The sequence below is a fragment of the Ictidomys tridecemlineatus genome, chromosome 4, assembly GCF_052094955.1.
Source record: "Ictidomys tridecemlineatus isolate mIctTri1 chromosome 4, mIctTri1.hap1, whole genome shotgun sequence".
In the NCBI taxonomy this organism is placed as follows: domain Eukaryota; kingdom Metazoa; phylum Chordata; class Mammalia; order Rodentia; family Sciuridae; genus Ictidomys; species Ictidomys tridecemlineatus.
The window spans coordinates 176,399,624-176,424,390 of NC_135480.1; the positions used below are offsets into that span (position 1 = coordinate 176,399,624).

Consider the following 24,767-nt stretch of genomic DNA (forward strand, 5'->3'; position numbering starts at 1 on the left):
AGAAATGCGTAGCTCCAGTAGATTGAGAACCCCAGGAGCTGTGCAGAGGAACGAAGTCAACTTACGTTGGCTGGGCCCAGAGGCCCTCCCTGTCGACTTCGCGCTCAGAAAGGCAGCTGGCTTTTCACCAGAAATTTTTTTTTCTTTTTCAAAATAAAACCTTTTTGGTTGTTTCCAGAGTGGAAAACAGAATAAAATCAAGAAATGATTTATTGGTCTTGCCCATTTGACTTGCTGTGCTGTCAGCTGTAGTTCTAAGTCTGTATGGTGTTCTGACATGAATAGACAATTCTTGACTGGTGTAACACATATCTTTCTCGCTAGACCCTCTCCAAATATAAATAAAATATCATGTTACCTTTTCATATACATGAGTTATCCTACATGGCTAACGAAAAGTAACGAAGAAAGTAACGAAGGCTTGTTGCTTCGTACTGCCCACGTGAGCAATTGGTCAAATTTCCCGCAGTGGCGAGAGCTCCTGGAGGTGCAGAGGGCGGACTCTGACCCATGTCTCTTAGCTACTGCCCATATCTTTGCTTCCAACGTGAATTTTTAGATTTTTATTTTTTTATTTTTAAGATAGACATCACTAACACCTCCTCCAAATTTGACAAGATACTGTAGAGCCATTTTCTCTTGGAGTAATAAAAGGTCAACTGAAATAAAACTTGTTTTGCCACCAGATTGTTGAAATAGCTGTTCTTATTTAATCACCCTGGCAGGAGTGGGAGTTCATTGGGCAGAGATGATATGAACTGCATTTGTCTACTTCCCCACTCCATCTCAACTCCAGAGGGCCTGGAACCAAGCTCACATAGATTAAGGCTGATTCAAAGTTACGCCTGAGGCACCCTCAGGCAATAACCTCAAGTCCCACTGAGGAAACAAGGGAGGTCGGTAATATTCCCTGAACTGTTCCTCAGCGTCTCCCCCCCCCCCGCCCCACGATTATTAGTGGAGACTGAGGCTTATCCAGCCCACAGTCCTGTGGCACCGGGTGATCTACCCAGCTAGCTTCGAAGGCAAAGCAGGTGCTCAGTCACTCGACACCGGAAATTCGGGGGCGGAGCACCAGCGCCTCGCGGGCACCGTCCAACCCGACGCCCAGAGGGTCCATCACACCGGAAGGCTGCCTGCTCACACTAGAGTGCCGAGTGCCAAGCACCGCCATGTCGGTGCTTCGCTGCCTCGGCGCCTTGAGGCAGCCGGTGAGTGGGAGCGCGCGGGGCGGGGAGGCAGAATTCCTCCCGCGTGCAGCAGGTGGGATCCCGAGGTCCTGGGATCTGTGGGCGGCTCCGGGCTGCCTCCTTGGACTTAAAGGCGCGTAGGCCTGCCCTATTTTCCGATGAGTTCGCAGTTATAGTTCACATTTTGGAACAACACGTGTTCCCTTTTCTGGTGGTAAAAGTGGCCGCGGTGATTGAGAAATAGAAAATCTGAGGCTGTTGGCCAGCGGATGGCCCAAGTGGATTAGGCCTGTTCTCTCCTAGAGGCTCGTGGTTTTGGAGCCCTGCAGTCAAGACCAATGTGCCCCGATACCTCTGGCCTTCATCTACTCATAGCGAGTATTTCCTGTAGGGAATGACCAAAACCTTCCAGATTCTTTTCCAGAAATTACTTTTCAGAAATTTTTGCTACTTTAGGAGTTGGAAAGATGACATCTCACAGTTGTTTTTCACTGCTTACTGGCGAATTTGGGCTTTTTTTGCTTTCAAAGCTTTTTTTGCGCACTTGCTCCGAATAGAAATTGGGCAGGCAGCTGAATCCTGGTCCCATTGTCTTTACCAGCAGATACCCAGTGCTATGGGGCTGGAAAAAAAACCCACAAAACTGATTAGAGCATCCTCCCACACCCAGTACAGAAGATGAAATGGTTCTCTCTACATGCCTGGGTTTGGGGGTTAGGGATCAAGATACGTGTCCTAAAGGAGGCAAAAGAAAGAAAGGGCTGGGGCTGTAGCTTAGTGGCAGAGCACTTTCCTTGCATGTGTGAGGCACTGGGTTCGATCCTCAGCACCACATAAAAATAAAGAATATCCACTTATAATTTAAAAACAAACAAAAAATAAATAAACCAATAAAATAAAGGCCTTCTGTCTATCTACAACTATAAAAAAATTTAAAAAGAAAGAGCTTAAAATAGTAAAAACTGCCTATGAACATCATGGGTCATGATCCTATTATTGGATTATACACATTGAGTGCTTTCTATATACCAGGCCCAAACATATAGGAGGACATGAAAAAGCATAGTGTTTATCAGTCAGAATATATTCAAGAGGAAAAAAAAAACACAGTACTTTGAAAAGGAAAGATTAATTTAAAGAATTACTAGAATAGGGCATTAGAATAATGAGGTAATGGCTAGTAAGAATTAAAGGGAGCATTAAAGAGTACAAGAATGAGCCAGGTACAGTGGCACATGCCTGTAATCCCAAATACTTGGAAGTCTGAGGCAGAAGGATCATGTTTGAGGCCAGCCAAAATAAGGAGGACTGGGAATGTAGCTCAGAGGCATAGCACTCCTGAGTCCAATCCCCAATACTACAAAGAAACAGAACAGGAATATCAGATATAAGAGAATGACCATTATACCTCTGTTGTGGAGATGTAATATGCAAAGAAGAGTTCTATCTCTCCCCAGGTAGCAGTGATCAAGATCTTTTGGGAACAGGTATGGCCGGCCATGGCTCATTAAATAGCAGCAAGTGACTGGGGATATGCCAGCAAAACTTTACACAAGTCTACCCTCCAGAACTTTGCTGAAGAAATGCTGAAGACAGTTATTCATTGGAAGGGAGCTACTGGAAGCCTCTGCCACAAAGCTGCCCAATAGAGTGCCAGGGAAAACTTGGCTGCTGGGTGTTTTGGGTTTCCAAGCAAAGCAGAAGCAGGCACCGGAGAAGCTGCTGCTACAGGAATACTACTTAGTATGTTTTGTCAGGAAGAAAATCCCATTTCTCCTGCAGTGCCTCTAGCTTATTGTCATGATAGCAACAGAAAAAAAAAATATTTTAAAGCTCAAATGCATTTTCTAGAGCAGGCAGTGAAGGTGATTTTGGTGTTGAGAGGCAGTACACTGGTGAGGTTTATGAGCCAACTCATCAGTAACAGCAATCAAATGAAGTCTGCCCGGGCCCAGATGGTTTCACTGGTGAATAATATCACACATTTAAAAAAGAATCTCTAGCTGGGCACAGTAACACATGCCTGTAACCCCAGCAGCTTGGGAAGCTAAGGCAAGAGGATCTGAGTTCAAAGCAGCCTCAGCAGCGGGGAGGCACTAAGCAACTTAGTGAGACCCTTTCTCTAAATAAAATACAAAATGGGGCTGAGGATGTGGCTCAGTGGTCTAATGCCCAAGTTCAATAAAAAAAAAAAATCTCAGGAGTTGCAGATAAAGCATTTGACAAATTGTGATTTAAAATAAACTAAACTGGGATTAGAAAGGAACTTTCTTCACCTGATGAAAGTCATCTGTGAAAAACCCGCAGCTAATATCATATAAATTACAATTAAAAAGTTCACTGAGGTTTTAGAATTCAAGAACAATATACAAATTCAATTGTATTTCTATTTGTTTGAAATGAACAACCCAAAAATGAAATTTTAAAATCCCATTTATAGTAGTATAAAAAAATACTACTATAAAATATTTCATATAGATGGGATTGAATAATATATAGTTTTTGGTCTGACTTCTTTCACTTAATTTTTTAAATTTTGTACATATTTGTAGCATGTAAAGAGAATAAAACATTTGAGAATAAATTTAACAAAAAAACATACCAAATTTATACTCTGAGGGGCTGGGGATGTGGCTCAAGCGGTAGCGCGCTCGCCTAGCATGCGTGCGGCCCAGGTTCGATCCTCAGCAGCACCACATACCAACAAAGATGTTGTGTCCGCCGAGAACTAAGAAAAAATAAATAAATGTTAAAATTCTCTCTCTCTGTCCCCCTCTCTCTCTCACTCTCTCTTTAAAAAAAAAATTATACTCTGAAAACTTACAAAACATTGTTGAAATAAACAAGATGCAAATAGCTGGAAATGTACCCTATGTTCATACATGAGGAGAGTCAATATTGTTAGGACAATGATACTCTCCAACTTTGTATAAAGATTTGACCTAGTCACAGCCACAGTCCCAAATGGCTTTATGGCAGAAACTGACAAACTATTCCTAAAATTCATATGAAAATTTAAGGGATCCAGAATACCAAAACAATGTTTAAGAAGTTGAAGGATTTACGTTTCTGATTTCAAAATTTTACCAAAGGTCTACAATAATTCAAGACAGTGTTTTTCCTGGAATACTCATTAGACATAGATCAATGGAATAGAATTAAGATCATAGAAATAAACCTTATACTTAATACTCAATTGATTTTGGGCAAGGATGCCAAGATGATTCAGTGGGGGAAAAACAGTCTTTTCAACAAATGATATTTGGAAAACTAGGTAGCTACATGCAAAAGAACAAAGTTGGACCCATATCAAAGTAAATACAAAAATTATCTCTAAATAGATCAACTATCTAAAAATTAGAACTAAAATTATAAAACTCTTGGAAGAAAACAGAGACAATTCTGATGGTAGTTTCTTAGATATGACACTACCAAAAACACAAGCATCAAAAGAAAAAAACAGAAAAATTAGACTTCATAAAATTAGAACAGAAAACCCAATGGAATGGGAGAAAATATATGAAGAATCATAACTGATAAAGGACATGTATCTAGAATATATAAAGAACATTTAAAACTCAATAATAAAGATATAAATTTCTCAATTTAGAAATGGGGAAAGGACCAAAGATATTTCTCCAAATAATAGATAAATAGCCAATAAAAGCACAAAATATGCTTATTAGTCATCCAGTGAATGTAAAGTAAAACCACAATGAGAAACTGTCTCAATCCCACTAGGAAGCAATTATAAAAAAGACTGTTTTATAATATTTGTCACTCTAAAAGATCCTTTTTACCCATTTGCAATCAATTCCTTTCCTACCCCAGCCTTACCCAACTGCTAATTTAGTTTCTGTCTCTGTAGTATACCTCTTTGGAGTGTTTCATATAGATGGGATTTAATAATATAAAGTTTTTGGTCTGGCTTCTTTAACTTAATTTTTAAAATTTTGTACATATTTGTAGCATGTATTAATTCATTTCTTTTAAATTCTGAATAGTAGTATATTGTATCGGTACACCACATTTTGTTTATCCATTCATGAGTCTGTGGACTTTGGGGTTCTTTCTCCTTTTTTGTTATTAATGCTATGATTATTTTTATACAAGTCTTTGTGAAGAGCTATATGTTCATTTCTACTGGATAGATAGGTACCTAGGAGTAGAAATGCTGGACTATATGATAAATTTACATTTAGCTTCTTAAAAAAAACTTATCAAATTTCTCTAAAACAGCTGCACCATTTTATATTTTTATCGGCATTGTATACAGGCCCAGTTTCTCCACATCTCACAGTTTTTGTTGTCTGTCTTTTTGATTACAGCTATGCTAGTGGGTATGAAATATTATCTCATGGTTTTAATTTGCATTCCCCTAATTTCAAATGATGCTGAGCAAGTTTTCTTGTACCTAATGGCCATTTGTGTGTCTTTTTTTTTCTTAATTGGTTTTAATACTGGAGATTGAACCCTGAGGCACTTTCACCACTGTGCTACATCCCAGCCAGTTTTCTTTCTTTCTTTCTTTCTTTCTTTTTTTTTTTTTCAATTTTGAGGCAGGGTTTCACTAAGTTGCTTAGGGCATTGCTAAATTGCTGAGGCTGGCCTCAAACTTGCAACCTCCCTCAAAGTAGGTGACCACAAGCCACATTTTGAATTTTCACATTCAGCTTCTCTTGAAAATATGTAAACTTGTATTCCCTCATGGTAGCTGAGCCATGATTTCCCCCAGTGGAGAGAGATATGGTAGTTCTGTTACTTCAGCCTTGCATTGCCGTGACAAAATTCTTGAGATAATTAACTATAAGAAGATTTGTTAGAGCTCATGATTTCAGAGGTTTCAATCTTTAGCCTGTGGTGAGGTGAGACAGTACCTCTTGGCAGGCAGCACTTTTGTGAGAAAATCTGCTCACCTTGTGACAGCCAGGAAGCCAAAAAAAAGGAATGACCAGGGTCCCAATGCGTCCTTCATGGGCATGCCATCAGTGACCTAACTTCCTTCCAATAAACCCCACCTCCTAAGGGTTCTACTACCTCCCAGTAGTGCCACAGGCTGAATACTAAACCTTTAACAAATAAGCCTTTGGGGGACATTCCAAATCCAAACTATAGCAGTAGTTAGGGACAGCGCCTGTGAGGCTCCATCAATAAGCCTAGTGAAATACTCACTCAACAAATAAAAGTTGTACTTTTTATTGATATTACAGTTACTCAAAGTTCAGAATTAAAATGTTAAAAAGTATTTAGGGGAAAGTGGGGACAAGACCTGAGATTTATAGATGGACTTGGATTTAGAGGTTTTAAAGATATAGTGCTGAGTTACCATCCTTGGCAGTGTGCTCGTACATGCAGTACTGAACATAATTCTGAGTGAGAACTCTGGAGCTGGATGCCTGACTCTGAATCCATGCTCTACTAGTTATACACTTGGTAACTTTTTTATGCCTATGCTTTCCCATTTCTAAAGTGGAGAGAATAACAGAACCAAGTTAACTTGAGTTTTGAGTAAATATATATAAAGCAACTTAGAATACTCTTAGCTGTTCTAAGCATTATATGAGTATTTTCTGTTTATTTTTAAAACAAGGTTATATGGGCTGGGCACAGTGGCGCACACCTGTAATCCCAGTGGCTTAGGAGACTGGGGCAGGAGGATCAAGAGTTCAAAGCCAGACTCAGCAATTTAGTGAGGCCCTAAGCAACTCAGCAAGACCCTGTCTTTAAATAAAATACAAAAAGTGCTGGTGATATGGCTCAGTGCTTAAGTTAGTTAAGCCCAGGGTTTAACTCTGGGTTCAAACCCTGGTACGCCCCCCCCCCAAAAAAACACAAAGTTATATGGTAGGAGTGCTTTACTCCTTGAAGTCCATTGTTTCCTTTGAATTATAGAAGTTGAAGGACCCATTTGCTTTCTTGGTTTCATTCTGATTTTTCTTGTCAGTGCATGACTCTGTTTCAGGCATTATTAAATCATTCCACATGGAAACTGAAACCGACAAGTTGTTCTGATACCTCCAGGTACCACTGCAACAAGGCCCCAGGAAATCTGCCAGGAACAAGTCTTGTCTCCTAGTTCAGTATCTTTTTATCTATCTGCATCTCTTTCTATTAACAACTTTCTTGTTTTTTAAATATTTTTTTTAGTTAGACCCAATACCTTTATTTATTTATTTTTATGTGGTGCTGAGGATCGAACCCAGTGCCTCACATGTGCAAGGCAGGTGCTCTACCATTGAGCCACAGGCCCAGTCCTTAACAACTTTCTTCCTCCCATCTACCTTGAGTCTTTTCTCCCCATCATAGCTGCTGCTTTCGCACAATTTCTGCCTCTCACTCCTTTGATATGCTCATGATACATCATGATTCCACCTGGTCTTACTCTGCTTTATGACTTTTCAGCCCCAGATGTCATTGTCAACTGCCTCACTTTTGGTTTCCCAGTCCAAATCCACTGTAGTATAAGTATGAAGCAGAGCATTTTTCCCTGGCAGCTTCAGAGACCAGTGGATTTGGCCTGGTGACTTGGATATTTGCACCACACTGGCTAGAGGATATAGAAAGCTGAGGTAACAGAGCTATAAAATTTCATAGCCTAGACTTTACTCGTAGGGAGAACATTGCTGGCACAAAGATGAAGTGTCAGATATGAACATCAAAGAGGCAGGCTCTTACAGTAGGTGGCATTCATGGAGAGTTCCCACGTGGTGTATTATTCAACATTCTCCAGAGAAACAGAACCAATAGGAGACAGATATAGATATAAAAGGACACCTAAATTGAGACTGGGTCACAATTATAGAGCATTTCCACTATCTGTAGTTTGCAAGCTAGAGAACCAGGAAAGAAGGTGGCATAATTTCATATAAGTCAGAAGGCCTGAGAACCAACAAAGCTGATAATGTAACTCCCAGTCCAAGTCTGAAAGCTGAGAACTGAGAATGGGAGCCACTGAGAACCAGTATCTGTGATGCCTAAGGGCAGGAGAACTTGGGCATTCTAGTTTAAGAAGAAAGAGTGAATCTGCCTTCTTCTGCCTTTTTGTTCTGTTAGGGATCAGATAGGATGAGCCCTTCTAGTTAGTAAGGATGGATCTTCTTTACTCAATCTACTTATTCAAATGGCAATTTTTTTCTGTAAACACCCTAACAGGTGCACCCAGAAATATAATGTTTTTTAAAAATATTTTTATTAGTTGATGGATCTTTAGTTTAATTACTTATTTATGTGTGATGCTGAGAATCAAACCCAGTGCCCCACGTGGACATGGTAGGCAAGCATCTACCACTGAGCCACAACCCCAGCCCCCAGAAATAATGTTTTAACAGCTATCTGTTTGGGCATCTCTTAGCCCAGTAAGGTTGACACAAAAAAGTAACTGTCACAAGGGTGTGAGGGGAGCTGCCCAGATCTTTTCTGTGTATCTAGCATTTAAATATGTAAGCAGATGTAATTTGATAGGTCCACAGTGTACTAACTTAGCAAGGCCCTAAGCAACTTAATGAGACTGTTTCAAAATTAAAAATAAAAAGAATCTAGGAATATGGCTCAGTGGTGAAGTACCTCTGAATTCAGTCTCCAATACCAAAAAAAGAAAAATTATTGAAAAATCAAATAAGCAGAAAATTTAAAAATAATAAAAAATGACATCCTTATTCTAAACCTATAACATTTTATTTAATAAATATATAGAATTTGCTAAGTGCAAAGATCTATTTTATTTGTTTGGTTGGGTTTTTTTTTTTTTTTTTTTGGTGTTGGGGATCAAACCCAAAGCCTTATGCATGCAAGGCAAGCAATCTACCAACTGAGCTATATCCTCAGCCCCAAAGATCTATTTTAAAAGCTTTATATATATTAATTCATTAAATCATCACAACAGCTCTGTGATTTGGTATTATTTCATCCACACTTTACCAAAGAATAAACTAAAAGGACAGAAACGGGTTTTCACCCAAGCAGCCTGGCTTCAGATAGCCCTTTGTTATATTATCTTTCACAGCCTTAGGTTACCTAACTAGACTGAGCTTTCTAGAAAGGCATAATCTTTGATTTTCTTGTAGCATTCTTATAACTTTACATGATAAAAGGCATGAGAGGGCTGCCTAGTCAGATTTTTTCTGTTTCACCCTTTTCACTTAGAATAATGTGATTTTGTTACTTTTTTTTTTTCCTTTTAAAAAACAGGACTACATTGTGGGAAGAACATAGATTCTAGAGTTAGGCAGTTCTGAATTTTAATCTAACTCAAACATTGAGCTCTATGTGGCCTTTCTCATTCTTAGTTTTCGTATCTGTAAAATGCAGGATTGCTGCGAGTATTGGAGAATATATGAAAAAAAGCAACTGGGTATAGGTGGGTACAGTGGCACACACCTGTAATCCCAGCAATGCAGGAGGCTAAGGCAGGAGGATTGCAAGTTTGAGAAACAACCTGGCCAACTTAGCAAAACCCTTAGTTACCTAGTGAGACCCTGTCTCAAAATTTTAAGACATAAAAAGAGTTGGGAAGTAACTCAGTGGTGGAGCACCCTAGGCTCAATCTCCAGTACCAAAACAAACACCTGGTACATATTAAGTGCTCATTATATAATAGGTAATGTTGTTGACAGAGGATGACAAAATCCTGGCAATCACTTGATAGACTTTGAAAGAGCCACTAGAGCCATGAAGAACCCCAGGAGATTATGTTACTAATAGGAAGTACTAGGCTGGACTTTAACCAAGTATTGCAAATATAAATTACTTGGGCCACCATAACCCATTTCCACATCAGACATTCCTAACTGATTACAGCATTGTTTCAGGTTGGGTCCATGATCCTTTTCTGGATTCTCAAGGCAGTAACTTCTGATCAGTGGGAATTGGCCCAAGAGATGGAACCTGTTTTCCATTTCTCCTTTAAGCCCAGATATACATCCATTCCTTCAGTAACTCATCTCAACCTGTCTTTGTTTCCTTTCAGTCTTTTCTTCGCCTTGTGACAAGTAGAGTTTGGAACAGGTTGCCTGTGGTGACCCTGAACCTGCGTCTTTTTGAGGCTCAGCAGGAAGAGAAGTCCAAACCCATCAGTCGTTACCCTATTCCCTACAAGAAGGACCTGCCTTTTGACATTGTAGAGCTCATGGAGGAGATAGAAAAGAAGGTGAGACACACTTGGTGCAGGGAGTCACAGCCATTGCAGACCTTTGTCTACCTAAATGAAATCCCTGGTACTAATTGCCACAGCCTGTCCAACTGTCCAACTTCCCCACTGTGGATGGACCCTTCCTTTGGGTCCTGTTGTATCTCATACTTTTTTCCTTTCGGGTTCTGGGACTTTTCTTTATCATTCAACTCTCTGCCCACCAGTGACTGAGGTTAAACAAGTGTGACAGGTATCTTTTCTTTTCTTTAAAAATTATAATAAAAAATTATATGTTGAGCCGGATGTGGTGGTGCAGGCCTGCAATCCCAGTGGCTCAGAGGCTGAGGCAGGAGGATCACAAATTCAAAGTTAGCCACAGCAACAGCGAGGTGCTAAGCAATTTAGCAAGACCTTGTCTTTAAATAAAATATTTTAAAAGGCTGGGTATATGATTCAGTGATTAAGTGCCCCTGGGTTCAATCCCCAGTACAAAAAATAAAAAATCCCATGTTGAAGCCTGGGATGGTGATGCACGCCTGTAATCCCAGTGACTTGGGCAGCTGAGGCAGGAGAGTTCCAAATTTGAGGCTGGCTAAGGCAGGGTGTTCCAAATTTGAGGCTAGCCCTAAGTAACTTAGTGATACCATCTCAAAATTAAAAATAAAAAAGTCTGGGAATATGGCTCAGTGGCAAAGTGCCTCTCGATTCAATCCCCAATACCAAAAAAAAAAGAAAAGAAAAAAGAAAAATTATTGAAAAAGTAGACAAAAAGCAGAAAATTTAAAAATTATAAAAATATGATTCCACTATACAAAGTCAACCACTATTAGCATCTTGGTGTTTTCTTCTTCCCTATTTTGTTTGTATAAATCTATATATCTACTTTTTTAGGGCTGGGGTTGTGGCTTAGTGGCAGAGTGCTTGCCTAGCATGTGTGAGGCACTGGGTTCGATTCTCAGCACCACATAAAAATAAATGAATAACATAAAGGTTCACCAACATCTAAAAAATATTTTTAAAAAATATATATATGTACTTTTTAAAATGAGATCATGTTATCTTGATTTCTAGGTCAAAACATTATTTAGGGTTACATGATATAGCATTGTATAACAGAGATACTGTAATTTAGTTCAACAATCTCCAAATCTTAGAGTTTTAGGACTTGTAACAATTTTTGTATATATATATTTTTCATATATATATACATATTTATGTTTATACATATATCTTTTTGTATATTATTTCCTGATGGAAGTTGTTTTGGGGGGAGGGGTACCAGGGATTGAACTCAGCGGCACTTGACTACTGAGCCACATCCCCAGCCCTTTTTTGTTTTTTATTTAGAGACAGGGTCTCATTGAGTTGCTTAGTACCTTCTGTTGCTGAGGCTGGCTTTGAACTGCTGTCTCAGCCTCCCCAGCCACTGGGATTACAGGCATGACCACTCACCCGACCCCCTGATGGTAGTTTTAAAGCGTGTCATCTATGCTGCCAAATTATAAGATATTTCCTTAAACATACATTTGTTCTAAACCTTTGTTGTTCCAACTTGGTAGTAGAATTTTGTGGCACTTCTTTCCAAACAAAATATTGCATGGAAATCCATTATATAAAGATAAAAATATGGCTCTTGGGGCTGGGTTGTGGCTCAGTGGCAGAGCGCTTGCCTTGCACATTTGAGGCACACACATAAAAAAATGAATAAACAAAATAAAGATACTGCATCCATCTATAACTAAAAATATTTTTTTAAAATATGGCTGTTCTGGTGGGAAAAGTTTAGAGCCCTTGGCACCATCAACAGCTCTCTACACCTCTCCCATTTCCCAACCCTCTCCCCAGACTCTCCCTGGTTAGTACAAATAGTTCTTTATGCTCTGTCTTTTAGACCACTAACAAACCTTTAGCATCTGTTATCAGCTAGGGTGCTTTCAGCTATAGTTGTATAGAAAATCCAATTTAGCTGGTTTAACAGTAAGAATAATTCAATGTCACACTTAATTGCTGGTCTAGCGGTAGGGAAATTCCTATATTGTTAAAATTCAGTAGCTTACTGTTACCATCAAGGACTAGATTTTTTTCCTTTTTTGTGTGTGTGGTACTGGGAATTGGGTACTCAGGACCTCACACATATTAAGCAAGCACTCAATCCCAGCCCTTTTTTATATTTTATTTTGAGATCGGGTCTTGCTGAGTTGCCAAGGCTGGCCTTCAACTTGTGATCCTTTGCCTCAGCCTCCTAAATCACTGGGATTACAGGCAGGTATCCAGTAGATTCTTTCCTTTTTGAGCTCTATCTTCCTCAGTGTGATAGCTGCTTAGACTTATTCCCTATAGTCATTAGATGACTATAGTATCAGCAAACATTACATCCTTGCACAACTTCTAGCAGGAGTGAGGAGGGCATACCCTTTCCTTATATTCCTTTTGGAGAGCCAGGAAGGCCCCCAGCTGACTTCCCTTCATTTCTCAGTAGCCACCATGGTGTCACATGTCCATTTGTCAGCCTATCACTGACAAGTGGAATGAAATCACCATAATTTATTTAGAACAATAAGGATTCACTCATTAGTGTGGGGAAGGGTTTAACCTGTTCTGAAATCCATGACAACTTCATATCTGAACAACATCCAGGTTCTGTTGTCAAGAGGGAAGAAATGGACAGTTGTTTGCCATAGCGTGCCATCAGAAAACACACTGAAAACTCAAAATCCCAAAGTATGGCCTTCAGTTCTGGGCCTTGGTTTCCTTATCTGTAAACCAGGAATAATAATAGCTCCCTTGCCTACCTTACAAGGTTTAGAGGATAAATGAGATTGGATATGTGAAAGAACCTTACAAAATACTTTACTAATATTGGGGCTTGTTACTAACTTAATTCTTAGAAATAATGAATGCCACCAGCCCGTCTGTAAAAGGTAGGACCTAAACAGTAGAATCTAAATTCAAATAAGTCTCATTTGTTTTATATGTTACATTCACTCTCTAAACTTCATCAGACTGTGTATCAAAAAGACATTTTATATACCTTTAGAAATAACAATTATAATACCCTGAAAGGTTACGATATGTATAAAAAGGCTATGACCTTTCCAAGAGTGCATCTGGATTCAGACAATATGGGGAGTACCAGATTACTGTTTATTCTGCTCTTAGTTTTCATTTTGTGTGACCCTGTCTTTTCTTCCCTGCAGACAGGATTTTTACCAAATGTATTGAAAGTTTTGTCTTACCGGCCATTGGAATTCCGAGCCTTCTTTGCTTATTACAATGCCATCTACAACAAAACAACAGGTAAAGAAAGAAACAATGCTAAATCATTCTTGGTTGAGATATAGGTGCCTGTTTGCCAACATTGCTTCCCATGTGTTCCAGATTGCTGAGATTAGGGAGAAGCTCAGCTTCTGTGACAACTCTGGATTCTGAGTCTGTGAGGACTGAATCCAGCTTTATGGTTATAGATATAGAACCGAAATAAACTGGCAACCATGGACGTGATACTAGATTCAGATTAGGCTGCTGCTACTCAGAGACAAAGACTTTGATTTAAATAATATTTTTTTCTCTTACTCTTTCACTCTCACCTGATAGTCTATATAAGCTGCTAAGGGCTGGCAAGTGTTGTTTACAGTTTGGGATTTCCCTTACCTACAAGCTTAGCTGGATCACCACTGTACCAGCAGAAAGGAGCATCACTGGTGGGCATAAGTTCTTTCTCTTTAAGGTCATGACGTAAGAGTTGCATATATCACTTCTGTTTATATCCCATTGGGTAGAACTTTGTCTCACTGTCACATCTAGCTATGAGGGAAGCTGATTGGTCATGTACCCAGCTAAATGAAGAGATTCTGTTACTAAAGAAAGAAGGCAGATACTGGAAGACAGCCAGCAGTTATGGGGTGGTTCTCTTTGGACTGTCACCAGCCTGCTTCCTACCCTCAGTCCCTCTTTATGTTCTAAGTCAAAATGGGAGCTACATTTTGTCCCCTTCAGCATTTGGATCTCATTAGATCTTCTAACTTTGCTATGCCCCTGGGATGCTTTTTTCCTATTTATGCCTTTGTGAATCTGACTTTTCCTTCAAAGTCCATCTCACCTTCCTTCATGTATAAGGAAGAATTCCTTGTCCATTTGCCTACAACCCCCTCCTTGCCCTTTTCTAATGGCATACAGAGTCCTGTCTGGCTTTTATTTTCATCATATCTTTCTGCAGCTTCTCTATCCTACTAGAAAAAGACCAATCCTATGTTCAAATGTGAGTTCTGCCATAAATAATCCAAGCAACTTCAGCAAAGTATTTGAACACCTCAGAGCCTTAGTTTCATTACTAGTAAAATGGCATTAATAATACCCGCTTGAGGAGCTGAGGTAAGGAGTAAATGAGGTTACACATGTAAAGTTCCTAGAATTGTGCCTGGTACCAAAGTGGGTTCTCCCCTTTTCTGCCTATCCCTACCTCAAATAGTAGCTTCCATGAAGTTAGGAAATCTGTTCTTTTTTCTTCTACTTTATTTACTTACTTACGGTACTAGGGATTAAACTCAGGTCCTTGCATATGTTCTGCCATTGAGCTACATCCCCAGCCCTTTTTATTTTGAGACAGGGCCTTGAACTTGCAATCCTGGCCTTGAACTTGCAATCCTGCCTCAGCCTTCTGAATAGCTGGGAATCACAGGCCTATGCCATCACACCCACTTCTTTCCTCCTCTTTTAAGTGTTAGCCTAGTACCTGATAGGCCTCACAAAATATTTCTTGAATTTAAGATTTCATTTAACACATTTTCTGAGCAACTACTATCTGCCAGGTATTTCTTTGAGGATATGATTTTTATTTTAAAAAACAAATTTTAAAAAATGGATTTCCTTCCTTCCTCCCTCCCTTTCTTCCACCCTCTCTTTAGGGATTGAACCCACCACCCCTTTTTATTTTTATTTGGAGACAGGGTCTCATTAAGTTCCTGAAGCTGGCCTCAAACTTTCAGTTCTCCTGCTTCAGCCTCCCAAATCATCATGATTATGGGCATGCCTGGGAGAAAAAATGGGATTTCAAACATGCTCCTTTTTTAATATTTATTTTTTAGTTGTAGTTGGACACAATATCTTTGTTTTACTTATTATTATTATTTTTTAAAGAGAGGGAGAGAGAGAAAGAGAGAGAGAGAGAGAGAGAGAGAGAATTTTAATATTTATTTTTTTTAGTTCTCGGCGGACACAACATCTTTGTTTGTATGTGGTGCTGAGGATCGAACCCGGGCCGCACACATGCCAGGCGAGCGCGCTACTGCATGAGCCACATCCTCAGCCCAATTTTACTTATTTTTATGTAGTGCTGGGGATCGAACCCAGGGTCATGCACAGGCTAAGTGAGCGCTCTACCACTGAGCCACATCTCCAGCCCCTCAAACATATTGCTTTTTAAAAATATAGTTTTTAGTTGTAGGTGGACAAAATACCTTTATTTTATGTATTTATTTTTATGTTATTCTTGGGATCGAACCCCGTGCTTCATTATGCTAGGTAAGTGCTCTACCACTGAGCTATAACCCCAGCCCCTTGAACATACTCTTAAGAGGAGAAAGTGAATAGTGAACAACTAAGATGGAAGGAGGAAGTGGGGGAGGGAAGGAGGAGGAGGAGGAGAAGAAGAAAAAGAAAAGAAAGAAAGAAGTCTTTTGATTTCAGAAAGTACTACATACTGTGAAGAAAGTAAAATAGTCTAGGCATGGTGGCCTGCCTGTAGTCAGGAGGCTAAAGCCAAGCATCAAAAGTTTGAGGCCATCCTAGGGCCATTTAGTAAGACCCTGTCTCAAAATAAAATTCAAAAAGGGCTGAGGATGTGGGTAATTGGTAAAGTGCTTGGTAACATGGACTAGATCCTGGTTTGGGTTCAATCTCCAGTACCACCATATAAATAAATAAAAACAAAATAGGTCAGTTGGTAGCTAGGGACAAGAGATGAATGAATGAATAAATGTATAAGTGAATGGCAGGCAAGTTGGTGGGTGGGCAGAGCCTGTTGCTAAAATATAGCTAAACCTGTTTAGGTTCTAAGCCATTGCCCAGGAATTATGAACAGGTCTTCTTTCCTCTTCCTCCCCAGGACAGCTCAGCAGAGCAGATAAGGAACTCATCATTGTAGTGACCAGCCTGGTCAACAGGAGCCTATACCATGTGGTTGTCCATGGTGCTTGGTACAGGGTCTACTCAAAGAACCCAGTGCTCTCTGACCAGGTTAGTGCCCACCTCTCCTGTTCCAGTTTCAGGGCCTTTCATACCTGAGGAAAGGACAAAGCCCATGTTATGATATGGTATAGGGAACAAAATCTCTAATTGCTTGAATTCCCTTCCAGTTCCTGTTATGTGCCCACTTGCTTTTGCATGTATGTGATGTTTAGTATTAGGAAGAGCTATGCCCCAGATTAATATCAGTCATAGTGGTGGTTATTTGGCATACATTCTATCAGATGCACATAACTACCTGTCCAAGGCAAGCCTTATAACCATTTTAGACTCAAGGTTCAGAGATTTAACTTAGTATGGAATATATAACTATAATGTGGCAAGAGTCTCTTTTCAAAACTTGCCATCTTTCTGCTAATTATACTGTTTGCACTTCCAGTATGAATTTTGTCCATCCACTAATTATTACTTCTGGGCCCAAACCAATGTTTTAGGCTTTTGAATTCTTACTGTTGACCCCAGGCATTGGCCCATTCGCTTCTCATTCTGGAACTGCCTCCACCTGCTCTTGCCCATCAGTTCTTCAGTAAACAACTTATCCTGTCCTTACCTTGTCCAAAGTCATGCCCTTTGGGTATCATTACTATGTCTATTTCATTACAAAGTCCTACTGAACCCTATAGTGAAATCCCTGATCCTTAAGACTGGGGAACAGAAATATCTGCATTTATTCTCAGAGTTGAGGTTCATCATTTTCACTATTCCCCAGACTTCTCTTCTGATCTGATCTATGGAGACTCTATTCCCTAAAGGTATCTCTTGCTAGCCTAAAAATGACTTCATGATCATCCCCTTTGCCCTGCTGAGTGCATCCTGCCTCGACACCCAACTTTTGCTCATCCAGGATCTCTCTCCCAAGTGGTCATAGAATATGTTGTCACACAATGGTTTACTGAATATTATAGTTTAGATATGAGGTGTCCCCCAAAAGCGCATGTGTGAGTCAGTGCAAGAAAGTAGAGGTGAAATGATTGGTTTAAGAGAGCCTTAACCTAATCAGTACATTAATCTACTGATAGGGATTAACTGAGTGGTAACTCTAGGTAGATATGGTGTATGGTGTGGCTGAAGGAGTTGGGTTATTAAGGGCATGCCTTTGGGGTATGTATTTTGTCCCTGGTAAACAGAGTCAGTCTCTCTCTCTCTCTCTCTCTCTCTCTCTCTCTCTCTCTCTCTCTCTCTCCTCCCTCCCTCCCTCCCTCCCTCCCTCCCTCCTTCCTGATTGTCATGTCCTAAGCTGTTCTCTGCTATATCTACATTCAGCTTGAGCCCATAACAATGGAGTTGGCCATCTGTGGGTTTAGACCTCTGAAACCAGGAGTCCTCAAGTAAATTTTTTCTCCTCTAACAGCTTTTGCCAGGACTTTTGATCACAGTGGCAAAAAAGCTGACTAAAACACTGAACTATTTTATTTTAAGGTTTGTAGTGGTTTCTAGTATTTTGCTTTAGCAAGGGAATTGATTACCTAGTATAGTCTTTGGAATCCAGTGTATTTGAAATCCAATCCCAGCTATACTGTGCTCTAGCCATATAACCTTGGGAAAGTCACTTCACCTCTTTGAACTGCAGTTTGTCAATAAAAAGGGGATGATAATAAAAATATAACTGGGGTTTTATAAGAATTAAATGAAATAATGAATACAAAACACTGAGCACATTCTTAATTTATAGTAATTGCTAAATGTAAACTATTAAAATATTATATTTTGTTTGGTATTGATGTGGGGGCAGGTCAAAGAGAGTCTTTGAGCTCTACTTTTCTCAGAAAACTTTGTTTTAGTCTGATTTTGCTCCTTTATTCTAACCTTGAGGGACTTTTTTTAAAAACCATCAATGTCAATTTTATTAAGCCCTTGTTTGATTATTTATTTGCAGTAGACAAGATAATCTGCTTCTGACTATATTTTCTTGCAGGTCTGTGTGAATTGGAGAAAGTCTGACCTTCCTGCTCGGGAAAAAGCAATGCTGGAGTTTGCACTTGCTGTTTCCCGAGCTGATGATATAACAGATGACCATTTCAAAAAGCTTGAGATATATGGCTTCAGTAGAGAAGATGCCTGGGACATAGCTGCCATTTCATCTTTTTATGCCATGGCCAATCGCCTTGCTCATTTTATCAAACTCGTTCCCAACAAAGAATTCTACTTTATGGGCAGAACTAGTGATCATCGAGAGTGAACGTGCTGCTCCCAAAGTATAAAAGCCTGAAAAGGGAAAAAACAAAACAAAACAGTGTTTATCATTTCAGTCATGTTGTATTAGGAGACATCAGTTGGAAAGTAATTTAAAAAAAAAATCTGTCATTGGATAGAGAAGAGTAAATAAATGTGTTTCCTTGTGCCTCAGCCTCTCCCTTACTGAGGACTTTGCTTCACTCCCCCAAGAAATTGCTAGCTCTTATTAACCCTTTTCTGTTAGCAAGTTCTATATATTATCCTCAGCGACAGTGATGGAGGCCTCACCTCCATCACGGTTCCATGACCTCCCTGGCAGATGCAGTACAAGGAGGACTGACCCTGGGCTCTGTTGCTTATGAGATTGTTTTGATTCAGATCTCCAGTGCCTCTCAGTCCCTCCTGGCTGGATATGTGCCCCTTCCTGTAGGAAGGAGCGACGATAAAGACTTGGTCTACTAGACAATAGATGGCAATTGGGCAGAGATATTCAGGGCATCAACAGTCCACAATTTCAGGTACTGTGCAGACAGGGCGTTTTAGTGCAAAATTTACTAACCTGAGCCCTCATAGGCTGAGCAGGTAATATGCCATTCAACTTACCATACGTGACCTGCACCTAATACGGTAATCCATCCCTCAGTGTATAGTGGGGACAATAGTAACATAATCCTGCCCAGCTTCGTAATACTGGTCAGACACACATCAACCGCTCACTGACATCTATAGACCCAGCCTCAGTCAGTACCCACCCGGGTCCCTGGCATCTTCAGTCGCTCACACGAACAGCTAGCCGCTCCGGACTGCTGTCCTTCGGGGTTGTAAAACCGCAACACTGCAGTGTCCCCGCTTTCCTTGTCCCCGGTGGAGGGCAACCAAGCGGTGGGGCAGGTTTCCCAGCCGGCAGCTTTAGGCCGTCGCACCCGGAAGTGTCGGCTAGAGTTGGAGCGCCGAAGTGTCGGCGGGCAGGACAGCGGCTGGGAGCTGGGGGCGGGGGTGTTGGTCATGTTTTCTTTCGGGCCCCGGAGCCCCAGCGGAGACGCGGCGGCCCGAGCTGAGGAGCCGGCGTCCCACGGGGAACAAACGACTGCCGCCAGGCCGCCCTCTCCCGCTGCCCCGCCCGTGCCTCCGCAGCCCGGGACTGACGCGGCCCCTCCCCCGCCGGCCGCCCGGAGCCCTCGCCGCCCAGGCGCTCCCCCATTGCCCCCGGCCGCGCGGGCGGGAGACCTAGCGCCGCCGGGGACTGTGGAATCATCTGCCGCCTCCGTCCTGGGAGAGCCCTCACCTCCTTCCCCGTCACGCCGACGTCCGGGGCAGGACTGCAGGGCCGGGAGCCGGGGTCGGCACGGCCTCAGCGCGGGCCTGGGCGGCCCTGGCGCCAGACTGTTCGGGTGGCTGAGAGAACGCAGCCTGGGCCGCGGGCTGTTCGTGGACCCGGCGCGAGACAATTTTCGCACCATGACTAACCTCTATGGTTCCATCCACCCTGCGGACTCGGTGTATCTCAGCACCCGCACCCACGGAGCGGTCTTCAACCTCGAGTACTCGCCCGACGGGTAAGCGCGGTCCCCCAGAGGGTGGGTCCCCACCTCCGCCAGCTCTGCTCGGGATGCGCAGCCATCCAGAGCTCGCTCGTTCGGCCCGGGCCGGGCTTTGGAGACCTTTTTCGGCCTCTGGCTTTTCTGCCCCCTGGTACTGTCAGAAGCGCGTAGTCGTTATGGAACCCCCATCCTGGTCTTTTGAAGTAGGCAGGCCTGGGATGCTTCTCTTCAGGCTCGGGAGACTGAAGGAGAAATGCCCAGAACTAGGGCTTTCTGGTACACCATAGGTGCTCAGAGCATTTATTAAATCCATCTTTAATAAATGCTCATTCTTTCGCTGTCATCTGAGGTTTGCTTTTCACTCATCTAAGCTTTTGTTAAGGGAAGAGAGCCTATAGAATCTCTGTACCCTGTGCCTAAACCAGCCAGAAAGAGACAAGTGTGCATTCGTTTGCTCAAGAAATACTAAGCCAGGGGCTGGGGTTGTGGCTCAGTGGTAGAGCGCTTGCCTAGCGCGTGTGAGGCAAGCATATAAATAAATAAAAATAAAGATCCATTGACAACTAAAAAATATTTTAAAAAATAAAAAGAAATACTAAGCCATTGCAGAGAGGCAGCTCTCATGATTTAGGCCATTTGTGAAGTTCCTAGGCTAGACTACCTGCTTTTGCTAAGGGAAACCAGCCTTCTTCTTGATCAATTAGATATTTAATATCTGGTCTTGGTTTACTTTGAAGCTCTAGGAATTGTCAAAATAATATGATGTATATATTTAAACTATGTCTTGTGAGTTCTCAAGTTTAACAGCAAAGAAAGGAAAAATTTGTACAAAGTTCCACCATGTATGATTGTGTGTAGTTAATATAATTCTTACCACTTCAAGACCTCTGGGTTGCTAATTATCTTAGTTGTTCATTTAGTCATTCCCTCGTTTAACAAATGCCACTTGAGCACTTGATATGTTCTAAATACAGGATTAACAGTGGTGAGCAAAATTAGTTAATGGTACTGCTTTTATTGAACTTGGAACTTCATCAGTTCAACTACATGTTAGATATCTATACTAATAATGCATAATGTATGCCTACAAATTGGATAAAGGCTCAAAGGAATTAGTTGTGGACTAGGGTGTTTGAGATTTCCCAGAGAAAGTTGACACTTGAACCAAGTTCAGAAAAATTAGTAGGAGTAAATATCTTGAGTCAAGATGGGGTTGGAGAGAGGGTAGAAATATTTCAGATGAAAACTGATATGTTGAAGGTCCAGTGGTAGAAGAGAGGCAGTATATCATGTTAGAAAAGCTGAGAAACAATGAAGCAAAACTTTTCTGAAGAAAGACCTCCAGTATACTAAGGAAGACGCAAAAGAACAGAATCAGGAATTAACTCTGAGCTGGTAAGTCCTATTCCACTTCACTTATGTAAATGCCATGGTAATCACACCTGGTGCTAGGATCTCTGAGTTTTCTCATAGCAGTTGGATGGAGCTTGTAGCAAAGAATGTGCCTGAGAAAGGGAGAAAACTGGTTAAAGGAGAAGCTTATTCATAGAAGCTTCTCTCCTTCCTAAAAGTCCTGTTCTTAATCTATTCCAATACTGAGGGTCTGTTCCTTGTCAACATTCAGTTTCTCTCTTCTCTATATCCTGGCCCCTCTCCTCTTAACTTCCTACCTATACTTTTAGGACTTTGAGAAGTAGCTGTTTCTGTTCTTTGTGAGAGAAATTTTAGGTGGAGGCAATGGTAGAATGAGTTATGAATATTGAATTTAAGTTGCCAGGGATATTAGAATGAAGGATATATTATTCATAGTTTTTATTTAAACCAGACTGCATTTTCCCAGACACAGACATATATACACACATTTATTGTTAATTTATTTATTCATCTATTTTGTGGTGCTGGAAATCAAACCCAAGGCTTGGACACCCAAGGTAAGGGCTTTACCACTGAGCCATATTCACCATCCCTCCAAGAGAATTTTTAAAATCTGATTGGGGGGGGGGCTGGGGTTGTGGCTCAGTGGTAGAGCACTTGCCTCGCACATGTGAGGCACTGGGTTCAATCCTCAGCACCACATAAAAATTAATAAATGTATAAAATTTTTAAAAATGTGTTAGGAACTCTGATATACTTAAAATAATTCAGTCATTTTTCATTGCCAATATGTTTTGGAAAGCCTAGGTAATAAATGAGGTAAACATCACTTATTCTAGAGACTGAATGGATTCCAAGGAAAATTTTTTTCTTTGTATATTTAGTTTAATATAAACATGTAAGCATACTATTCTGTAGCCTGCTTTTTTCCTAAAATTTATTGTGAACACATTAATATTTCTGCATTATTTAATTTTTTCATAAGTTTAAATAAAACTTTGTGAACAAATAATTTAAATTTATGTCCTTAAAGCTAAGTCCCTGGAATGAGTCAAAAGTTATAAGGAATTTTGAAACATTGTTAAATTGTTCTCTGAAGAAAGAACCAGTTCTCTTTCCTATCAAACACATATGCAAGTGCCTATCTCTGGATACCCTTGCCAGCACTGCTATTGCCATTCTTTTTTATCTTTGTCAAGGTGAAATAGTTCAGTGTTTCGATTTTTTTAGTATTTTTACTTTATCTACTAGTGTGCCCAACATTTGGGTAGGAGCTGAAGTAATTTTATAGACAATGACATATCTGTAGTAAGAAAGATGATTTCTCATATCTCAAGTATGATAGCCACTGCCATTTACAAGGACTTTATAATACAGGGAGGAGGAATGACATAGAATGTAAGAATCAAGTTTATGAATCTAATGGAGACCAGACTAGAAGGAATTTAGTATTTAAAAAGAAAGGATATGTGGACTAGAAGGTAATTTCCAAAAGAATTTTAAAAATGGTTTAAGTGACAGCAAAATTGTCAAAATAAGTATATTACCTCCTAAGGTGACATTCTGAAAAAGTAAATTTCATGTTATGAAATTAGATAATAGTATGAAAACACATAAGAATTTAGTACATTGAAAAATAGAAATGAAGTATTTATCTACAACATAGACAGAAATTCAAAGATTAAAAATATGAAGAAAGTTTAGTAACATGGAGCATGGAGAGAAAAGCCCATACATTTACTTAGTTCCTAAAGAAAACGAGAGATTCATGGAGAGGGGCGGCTGTTTGAAGAGAGGCAGAATTAAAGAGATGCACCAGGCTATGATTTAAGAAGCACAACTAACCCAAGCAGAAATCCTCCCTAGAGCTAGGTGCCGAGGCTCAGGCCTATAATCCATCAGTTAGGAAAGCTGAGGCAAGAGGATCACAGGTTCAAAGCCAGCCTCAGCAACTTAGTGAGGCCCTAAGCAACTCGGTGAGACCCTGTCTCTAAATAAAATACAAAATGGGGATGTTGCTCAGTTGTTAAGTGCCCCTGGGTTCAATCCCTGGTTCCAAAAGAGAAAACAAGAAAAGAAATCCTCCCTAGACACTTCAAGAAAGTAAATATAAAATCTTTTCTTTATTTTTATATTTATTTTGTGTTGGGGATCAGACCTAGGGAACTCTATCACTGAGCTATATATGCTCCCAGCCCTTTTTTATTTTGAAACGTGCTTTCACTGAGTTGTTGGCCCTGCACTTGTGATCCTCCTGCCTCAGTCTCCTGCGTCACTGAGATTACAGATAGGTATGTGCCACTGTGCCCAGCTGTGTAAAATCTTAAAAGAGGAAAACAAACCTTCAAAGAAACACTACAAGAATGACAGCTGATTAGTCTTCAATAATAATCTGACACATACACAAAAGCCAGTGGTAATTATTTTCAATATGCTGGAGAAAAACTTGCAGTCTAGATGTTTATACCTAGTAAAAACAGTTTTTTGTCCTTAACAAGAACAAAGATGAAATACATATTCAGCTTAGTGAATTTGCCAGCAGACCATCAATAAATGAATTCTAAGTTCAGAGAGAAGGGAAGTGTTTTCAAATGGAAAGTCTGAGATGCCAGAAGGAATGAAGAGCAGAGAATGTGTTACATATGTTCATAAAACTAAATCCAAAAATGTACTTTGAGAATAATAAAGCTGGAGGTAAAATATACAACAATTGCATGTACATTATGAGGGAATATTGTAAGTTACTTATGTTCTTTGAGGAAGAATTGTATATATATAATGTTACACATATTAATATTATATAAATCATATATATATAGAGAGAGAGAGACTTCAGTAAGTGTGCATATTAAAAATTTTGAGGAACCAAAAGAAAGAATATAAAATTTCTAGATAAGTAGAACAAAAAGCATATAATAAAGAAAAAGGTTCCAAAAGAAGGTAAGAAAGGGAAAGCGATGGGGTAAGGCAAGACATAAAAGCTCAAAGAATAGCTGAAAGTAAATCCCAATATTACTAGTTTCAATAAGTACAAAGGTGGTGGTACATGTCTGTAATCCCAGTGACTGGGAAGACCAAGGCCATCCTTAGCAATTTAGCAAGTCATCTCAAAAAAAG

General features: G+C 40.3%; 2 protein-coding genes across 3 annotated transcripts in view; both read left to right on the forward strand.

Annotated features, from left to right (window-relative positions):
- The first annotated feature begins 1,081 nt into the window (after window positions 1–1,081).
- Window positions 1,082–18,906, forward strand: LOC120889850 (uncharacterized). The gene is made up of 5 exons (XM_040286068.2): window positions 1,082–1,211; window positions 10,156–10,335; window positions 13,515–13,614; window positions 16,421–16,551; window positions 18,476–18,906. The coding sequence occupies exons 1-5, from the start codon at window positions 1,173–1,175 to the stop codon at window positions 18,737–18,739; spliced, it is 714 nt and encodes a 237-aa protein (XP_040142002.1). The 5' UTR covers window positions 1,082–1,172; the 3' UTR covers window positions 18,740–18,906.
- Window positions 18,907–19,645: 739 nt separating this feature from the next.
- The window catches only part of Dcaf10 (DDB1 and CUL4 associated factor 10), a 56,940-nt gene continuing 51,818 nt past the window's right edge, over window positions 19,646–24,767 (forward strand). The window contains exon 1 of one of the 2 annotated variants that reach the window (XM_005326301.5): window positions 19,646–20,291. In XM_005326301.5, the coding sequence (XP_005326358.2) occupies window positions 19,741–20,291 (551 nt within the window). In that variant the 5' untranslated portion in view covers window positions 19,646–19,740. The remainder of the gene's footprint in view (window positions 20,292–24,767) is intronic. The other variant, XM_078047839.1, reaches the window with a different exon arrangement.